The following is an 8,759-nucleotide window of genomic DNA, read 5'->3' as shown; positions in this document are numbered from 1 at the left end:
CCCCTTAGAGGAGTTTGACTTCTCCACCTTTGAGATTTGACAACTAATTTGGAAGGTGAAGCAGTTTTCCATCAATATAATCCATAAGAGGAAAAACTATGAATAACCATATCTATGAGATCTTTTTGGGATAAGTAATTTGCTATTATTGAGCTTTAAAGGAACTAAAACCCCAATATTGATTTGAGCCTAAAACAAATGGAAGCATAAGGACAAAAGAGTGCTTTGCTATGATCATTGAGCAAAAGGGAGGACTCGTGAAGCATTCTATCTCGTTGCTTCAACACAATAACTTGTATCCACCTGTCTCAGGCTAACAAAATTGTTAAATAATAATGAATAATAAAAATAAAACTGATACAATACCGCACGGTTATCTTAACTAATGACGTAGAAGTCATGTAGTCCTACTTCCTAAATTACCAGATTAGCCTCCTTCCTCTTCATCCGTCCGACCCTTCCCCAACTCGTTAAAGAGGGGAAAATCACTCTGGAGGCATTTCTCTTCCGCGCTGTTAGATTCAGAGAAATAGTCGGACAGGCTAACGGAAGATGAGCAGAAAGGTAACGGATGTGGCTGTCAAGGCTTCAAAAGCTATTGATTGGGATGGAATGGCGAAGCTACTCGTATCCGATGAGGCTCGGAAGGAGTTCTCTAATCTCCGCCACGCCTTCGATGAGGTCAACCACGCTCTCCAAACTAAATTCAGCCAGGTACTCTAGCAAATCTTTTTCTCTATCTCCGTACTGGATCTAGGTTTTGTTACTATATTCCTTTGTTAAGATTGTGAAATAGTTTGATGTTAACAGTTTATAGCTTATTGCTGATATATCCACTTCCTTGAAACTATTCGTGGATTAATCCTTATGATCAAACAACAGTTAGGAGAAAATAGGAAAAAGATGACTGTGTATCCGCATTGTCGTACCACATCACATGGTTTGGCCGGTCACAGTTGATCTTTTTTTACACGACTGTATAGCTCAACTGAATGCACCATTTGGGTTAATAATACAAGCTTGAGGATTAGCTTTCTCCAGCTTGCTGTTTTGGTACGAGTTCAGAAATATTCGTACAAATGGGTTTTCCTCCGATTGCTATTTGATTTTTGAACTAATTTGTCTTCTGTTCATTCAATGTCTGCAGGAACCTGAACCTATTGACTGGGACTACTACAGGAAAGGAATTGGTTCACGTTTGGTGGATATGTACAAAGAAGCCTATGAGAGTATGTTTTAGATTTACAATTGCCATTGGAGATGGATGTTCAATGTCTATTTATATAATTCTTGCGTTTTAGACAATAGTATAGTGACATTTCTATTCATATAATTCTTGCATTTTAGACAATAGTATAGTGACATTATGCTGATAAAGGTTTCACCTTTTTCTTTTTCAGTGAACACATGGCCTCCCTTAATTTTTTTTTATATTTATCCTCTTATTTTATTTTATGTTTTTACTAATTGAAGAGATTTTTCTCTGTTATCTGCAGTTCTACTGCACTTGTTGTTGCAGATTCTTCGACATTGATGTCTTTTCCCGTGTCAATTTTTCAAACATTATTTTATTTATATCTTTATGCACATTGGAGTTTTGGATCATGCTTTTGTGATTTTATAAAGATTTGTCTGGCATGGTGTTCAAGCAAATATGATTGTCTTGTATTCAAGAAAATATCGCTTATGTCTTTCTCTGCATACTAGAAGCTCTTTTCTAGCTCCTTTTTTTCTTTTTATTACATCCAACTTTTGCCCGTCTGCTGCAACTATAAAAATATTATTGAGAATTTGGGGAGAGCTCTTGACTAAGAAATATGCCAAAGCTTCTCTTTGTGTTGGACGAGTATTTTATGGTTTGAATACAGTGGCCTTGTCTTTCTTCTATTTATTTTCTCATGATTTTCTTCTTACACAGCTGAGCCAACTGGACTTCTATGGTCTTTTAGCCCAGTCTCTAATATTTAGGATTTTGTATTAAGTCTTTTTTCTCTCCTTTAATTTTTAATATATTTTGTGTGCTTTTCACTTATTATATTATAGTAGTTGTAACTAAGTGGATTAGCAATATTCTCCTGTTCACTTTATTTTAATGAAAAGATATGGAGTCTGTATCTGCATAGACATTAAAACAAAGAATTACATATAACTGTAGATTATCAATGTGTTGAGCCAAGATCAAAGGTTATGGCTATTTCTGAGCTCCCCTCCACTCTCTCTCTCTCTCTCTCTCTCTCTGCGTTTTATAAAGCAAAAAGCAACTCTCCAATGTGAGTTCATTAACCAAATGCTAAGGTCAACAATAAGAAAGATTTTTGTATTTAGCGAACATCTCAATGTGGTTCACTAAGTGAATACTTTCTTTTCTTTTTCTTTTTCTGTGAGTCAAATTTGATACTTACATTATTAAAGATGGCTCTGCTTTAGTGGTAGATGTATTACTTAGATTTGTCTAATGCTGATGGAAGAGGGAGTGACCTTCTTTTAGGCAGAAAGTTTGTTTCGAACTGCCTGTTTTTTTGTTACTGTTCTCTTTCATCATTCCTTTGATTTGTGGCTTCTGATTTGTATCTCTTCTATGGTCTAGCATATTAAGATATTTTTGGTTGTCTAAGTATCTAATTACTCAATTCAATTTCTTTTAAACACCTAAAACAAAAAGGAGAAAGGCCTACATTGAATAAGAGTATTTATTCATTCACTTTTATCAGGGTTTTATGATACCATGACTAAGGCACTTCAATTTTAACTAAAATCATTAGTTTTCTGATTGAACTTGTAGGCGTGCTATGTTGAAGTGAATGACAGCCATCTCCCTTTCTATTTGTATTGAACCAGGTTTGTGGACCTACTAATATCAAAATTTTAAGATGCAACCTCTTTTGCACAGGTTGCCTGTTTCACTGTACGCCATAAATATGAATAATTGATGGTAGAAATAAAATAAAATGAAAAATAGCTTGTTTTAACTGGAACATAATTTCTAATTTCAAGTACCATGATTTTTCTTTGAAAATGGTGTTGACATTACTGCTGTCAAATATTGATCATTATAGTATACAACTTAGGTTTACAATGGAATAGATCTTTTGGAAGCAAGATACTCCTGAGAGTCATCCTCACAAGATAGAGAATTTGCTGAGCTGTTGGCAGACCGAGGCACATGGCTCCATTTTGCTCTCCAAGAGGAAAGTTTTGTAAATTCATCGAACAAATATCTTTATCTCCAGGTAGGACTGATTTGTTGGCCATCCAGCCAATCATGTTAGTAGAGTCTGCCTCTGAGATGATAGGGCCAGATAGAGTCTGTGTACATTTTTGTTCCTTGAAGCTAGGCCTGAGATTCTGCCTTTGTTACTTGCAAATACCTAGTGGGCCTGATAAGAGGAAAATGATGGCTCCCTTGTCATCTCTTAAGACTCCTTCAGCACCAGCTGGCCTAAGTTCCCCATTGAGAACCATTTGAAAGTAAGCTTCATCCAACCTACAGGAGACTGCCATTCAACTACCTATCAAGCACTAAAATGTCTATTACTTTTTTGAGTGATATGCTATGTATGTGGTGTAGAAAAGTTTATTGTCAAAGATAAATTTGTATAGTTCTTATTGGTGGCTAATAATTGAATAATGCAGTTTTATGTGCTCCATTTTTTTATTTTTTGACGTGTAACTAGGTTATCAATCTGGATGGGAAGCATGAATGCAATGCATGTGTTTGATAAATTGATTCTGGCAAATTTTGGTTATGACTTGTAATTTATTTTCATTAACACTTGTGTGAGAGGAGTTCTCTGCCAGCATCCCTTTTTTCTTCTGTTTTTCCACGGAGATGCTCTCTCAAACATTTGGCTTATTTCTTCTGCCTGTTTTATGCTGGGACAGTTAAATATTGTCATTGTTTTAGAGTCATTGTTTTGCCTTATAATCACCAGCCTTGTTCTGTGTTTTTTGTATCATGTGGCTTGTTCATTGTCTTGTTGCTGGTATTGCTTTCTCCTGACATGTATGGTTTTCCTCTCTTCAGGCATAGAAATCCCCAAATACGTGGACAATGTGACTCCTCAATATAAACCCAAATTTGATGCACTGGTGCGCATGCTCATGATAACGTTTACATAATTTTATCTTATGTTGGAGTCCTATCTCTACTTGAGATGGCTTTCTTACATATGAATTTGTGTCCAAAATGTTTAGTTAGTTGAGCTGAAAGAAGCTGAAGAGAAATCTCTGAAACAGTCAGAGTCGCTAGAGAAAGAAATTGCCGAAGTCCAAGAACTAAAGGTTAGAAAATGAGACATCTAATTATTCTTTGTTCTCATATATTGTGAGCTACTCTTGTTTCTTACAGTTAATTGTTCTTTATGACAGAAAAAGCTCAGCACAATGACTGCAGATGAATACTTTGCAAAACATCCGGAATTAAAGAAGAAATTTGATGATGAAATACGGAATGACTACTGGGGTTATTGATCTGATAATTCCTGCCAGGCAACTTTGGAGTGTGCGTTGCCGGATTTTGAGTTTAATCTTGTCCTTTCAGTTGCAAATAAAGTAATTTTTTTGTACGTAACCATTGAAAGACGTGACACACTTTTGTACTTCAGATAACATGTGGGGGCTGCATATCCAAACTATTTTGTGATGATAATGCCTTGTTCCCTGTTCTTCATGTTGTTGCTCATTGGGTGTACTTTAGACGCGAGAAACGTCCTATAGAATGTTGATATGTTAAGTAGCAGCTCAAGCTGTAAACTTGGTGGTGCTTTGGCTGTTGCAATGGCAACTAGAGTGGAGAGGAATGTTATACAGATCATGATACTTGTGAGAACACTCAATGATGGGTCTTCCTTCAGAGATTTAAAGATTTTAAAGATTGTGCCCAGTCCTAGCGAATTGCGATATCAAAATGGGACGCAGCTAGGTTTTGATCTAAAACTAGTAGTAAAGTTGTGGCATTTTTCAATTAAAATTTAATTTTTAATTTTTCTTTTTAAAATTTATAATATAGAATTTTTTCATTGTTGGCTAGTATTTACGTTAGCATAAACTCGCGCTACCATTAAAAAATTCTAATGTCTTTTTTTTATTAAAATTTTGATTGAGTGTTGATTTTTTTTTATTATTATAACAAAACTTAATAAATTAATATTTTAGATACTTTTCCTTCAAGATGTTAATTTAAAAGTTTAAAGCATTGAATCGATACAAATTTTTCAAAGACCTCAAACCTCATGGAAAGTCAATAATTCTTGAACAAAGAAAAATTGAACACTAGAGTTTTAGGATTCACTATCGATTTTTTCCAAAACTTGAGGTACAAGGTAAACTTAGTATGACATATTTTTGCATTCAAACATATTTTCACAAATACATATGCACTTTTTATACATGTTAGAATAACTTATGATCATTCATTCTCATGCTTTTAAAGCTTATTAGATGAACTAGCACTGGAATGATCAATCAACATCTGCCAATCATCGATCAACCAGAAGTGTACAAGCTAGAAGTATAAAGCATGATCGATCAACCAAAGTCGATTGGTCAATCATCCAAAACATGACCAATTTGTGCTATATAGCATGATCGACCAATCAATCCATTTGGACTGATCAATCAATACTATCTAGGCAAAGCAAATTCTTGTTGATTGATCGACCATACAAAAATTTGCTAGTTAGGGTAATAAAACATGATCACTCATAGGAAGGAATAAAGCATAATCGATCATAGGAAGGTCATTGATTGATCATACTTGCAAGAAAATTTTGACTGATCTATCATATGATGTGCATTGATCGATCAACTTAAACATCAAACCCAAAGGAAAAATATTGATCGATCGTGTTACAGGCCCACCATGGTGCTCGAGCTGGTGGGACCCACCATGAGGACTTAGGTCATCAAGAAGAATCCTAGAGGACTTGGGACACCAAGAAAAGTCCTCTCCCAAAGCAAGCACGAGTTAAGGAATCAAGAAACACAAGTTGAATTGATTTAGAAGACTTGAAGATCAAGTGGGACCCACAAAGATCTCACGAGCTGGGACTCTTATCAAGGTGCATTGGAGGATCATGAGGGGCCCACAATGACAAGGCCACGAGCTGTGGTGGCTTATCCCTTATAATCTCGTGGGTAATAAAGGACTCCTAGTTCTACTCCAAATTAGTCTTCTAGGAGTTCTAGTTTGAATAGACTTACTTATATTGAAGAGTTAGAGTTGGAATGTAATTAGGATTGAATGACAAGTTGTATAAGGATTCTACCTCCTCCTCTACTATAAATAGAGGAGTTGTAATTCGGAATTAATCAAGTTACACATTCAATCCTGAGTTGGTTCCCTCTCTCTCTCTCCTTACTTGACGCAGCTCACCCTTTTATTTTTTATTTCTTTCTCTTCTCTACCAAGAGCTTTCCTCCACTTTTCTCATTTTTCTTTCTTCTTTCTCTTGTTCGTGATCATGGAAAAGGGATCCTAAATTCAACATGGTATCAAATGAACATATTTAGGATCCCTCGACAAAGAAACGCTCTAGAGAAGTGATGATCGACACTACTCAAAGAAGGCTCTTGTATGAAGGAAGAACACTAGCCAAGAGATAACTGTTCAAATTTTTTTTTTATGCTACTGGTTCTCATTTTTAGATGATGATTCAAGGATGAATATGTGAATTCTTTCATCTTATTATGTTTTGAATATGCATGCCCCTCTATCTAGAAGGAGCTATCAAAACAGTTTTATCGGTTTGGAAAATCTGTTTGCTGAGACTAGTCCATATTCAGATTATTGATTTTTTTTTTCATGGGATAAGATTTCCCTGATAATAGAAGATTGCTATTGAGCCTTTTATGAGTGGTTTTCTGAAAAAAGAAAATATTTAGCATTGATGTTATATTTACATATATCGAGTTGATTGAAGAAATGCCACTTGGTGATATTATTTAAAGTTTTTTGAAGATGAAGAGCCTATCATGGCTGATGAGAATATGAATATCAAAGGTGATATACTGAAAATCATCACCATACCCTTATGTGGGGTATCAAATTTTATGAGTTGGTCCACCTCGGTTAGGAGGTTTCTCATAACCAAAGACCTACTTGGTCACCTCATTAACCGAGGACCACCTATTGATGAAAATGATATTTTTTATATGAAATGGCTGAAGAATGATACTTTGGTAATTGGTTGGGTGATAAATAGCATGGAAGCACATGTCTCTAGTAATGTTATTCATCTTGACTCTACTAAACATATTTGGGAGACATGTACTAAACTATATTCAAGCTTTGATACACTGCATAGACCTTATAGTGCTGGCAGAACAGATGATATTAAATGCACTCATTGTAAATTTTGGGGCCACACTATAGACTAGTGCCGTTATAGGGCATGCACTTACTATGGTAGATATGGCTACTATAAAGAAATATGCTATAAGGCTAATGACAAGTCAGAATCAACAAGGGCTAATTAAACCCTCATTAGTGATGCACAAGCAGACCATCCCCCAACACTAGCTGCACAGAAAATTAATACTGATGAAGAGTATGAATTATTTCAAAAAATAAAGACCATGCTAGGGTCTTCTCCTAGCCCCACTGCCACTACTGCTTCAGGTATGCTATCTGCCTCCTCTTCATCCTAGATAATTGATTCAGAAGCGTCCGAGAATCTTACAGGTAACAAAACTTTATTACATTCTTTGTCTCCGAGTCTTTCACACAAGTTTGTTACCATAGCTGACGGTTCTCAAACCAAAGTCCAAGGAAAAGGTTCCACTTCTATCACCCCATCACTTCCGCTCAATGATATTCTTTTTGTTCCTTCCTTTCCTTTAAACTTGCTTTCTGTGAGTCAACTTACAAAATATTTTAATTGCTCGGTTACCTTCTCACCTACTTCATGTGTTTTTCATGATCTTATAACGAAGCAGGTGATTGGTGGAGGCCATGAACAAGGGGAGTTCTACTACTTGGACGTACCAAAGGTCAATATGGTGTCCACTACTGAGAATGAGACACGATTATGGCACAATCGGTTGGGACATCCTTCCATACAATATCTTCATCATATGTTTCCATCTCTTAAGATAAGGTCATAATTCAGTTGTGAGGTATGTCAGTTAAGTAAACATCAAAGGAGTACATACTCCCCTTGTCCAGAAGTCAAAAGTAACATTCCTTTGTCATTGATTCATACTGATGTTTGGGGGCCTTTGAGTGTCTCTAATATTTTTCAAGCCAAATATTTTATCACTTTTATTGATGATTTCACTCGCACAACTTGGTTGTTTATTTTTAAGGAGCGTTATGAGATATCATCTATTTTTAAATCTTTTTATGTGATGGTACTCACACAATTTGGTCAAAAGATAAAAATCCTCCGGTCTGATAATGCCAAAGAGTATATTTGAAAAGACCTCGACTCCTTTTGTCAAGAGAATGACATTATCCATCAGACATCATGTGCTTACACTCCTCAACAAAATGGTGTAACCGAACGGAAAAATCGTCATATTCTTGAGGTAGCTCGAGGTCTATTATATGCCATGAAAGTTCCATATTTTTATTGGCCCCATGTTGTCCTTACAGCGTGTTTTCTTATAAATTGTCTACCATCTACTATTCTTGGGAATAAATCCCCCTACTCTAAACTTTTACCACATGATGATCCGTTTGCATTACCATTGAAGGTCTTCGGTTGTTAATGTTTTGTTCATAATACTTTACCTAGACACAAAAAACTTGACCCTAAATC

At 35.7% G+C, this 8,759-nt stretch overlaps 1 protein-coding gene across 1 annotated transcript; it reads left to right on the top strand.

Moving 5' to 3' along the window:
- The first annotated feature begins 433 nt into the window (after window positions 1-433).
- On the top strand, window positions 434-4,752 carry LOC137956467 (ATP synthase subunit d, mitochondrial-like). The gene is made up of 5 exons (XM_068803983.1): window positions 434-714; window positions 1,148-1,229; window positions 4,025-4,089; window positions 4,195-4,281; window positions 4,369-4,752. The coding sequence occupies exons 1-5, from the start codon at window positions 553-555 to the stop codon at window positions 4,468-4,470; spliced, it is 498 nt and encodes a 165-aa protein (XP_068660084.1). The 5' UTR covers window positions 434-552; the 3' UTR covers window positions 4,471-4,752.
- Window positions 4,753-8,759: the final 4,007 nt, after the last annotated feature.

This window comes from Aristolochia californica, unplaced genomic scaffold (genome assembly GCF_029961685.1).
Source record: "Aristolochia californica isolate CCGP_79_NKW_82.1479 unplaced genomic scaffold, dmAriCali1.0.hap1 SCAF_2, whole genome shotgun sequence".
Classification (NCBI taxonomy): domain Eukaryota; kingdom Viridiplantae; phylum Streptophyta; class Magnoliopsida; order Piperales; family Aristolochiaceae; genus Aristolochia; species Aristolochia californica.
The sequence above is the reverse complement of the archived record's forward strand: the minus strand, read 5'-3'. Positions and strand labels throughout refer to the sequence as shown.

Coding starts and splice junctions, on each gene's coding strand:
- LOC137956467 (XM_068803983.1), top strand. CDS start 553: ATGAGCAGAAAGGTAACGGATGTGGCTGTCAAGGCTTCAAAAGCTATT. Junction 715..1,147: donor TCCAAACTAAATTCAGCCAG/GTACTCTAGCAA, acceptor CAATGTCTGCAG/GAACCTGAACCTATTGACTG. Junction 1,230..4,024: donor GTACAAAGAAGCCTATGAGA/GTATGTTTTAGA, acceptor TCCTCTCTTCAG/GCATAGAAATCCCCAAATAC.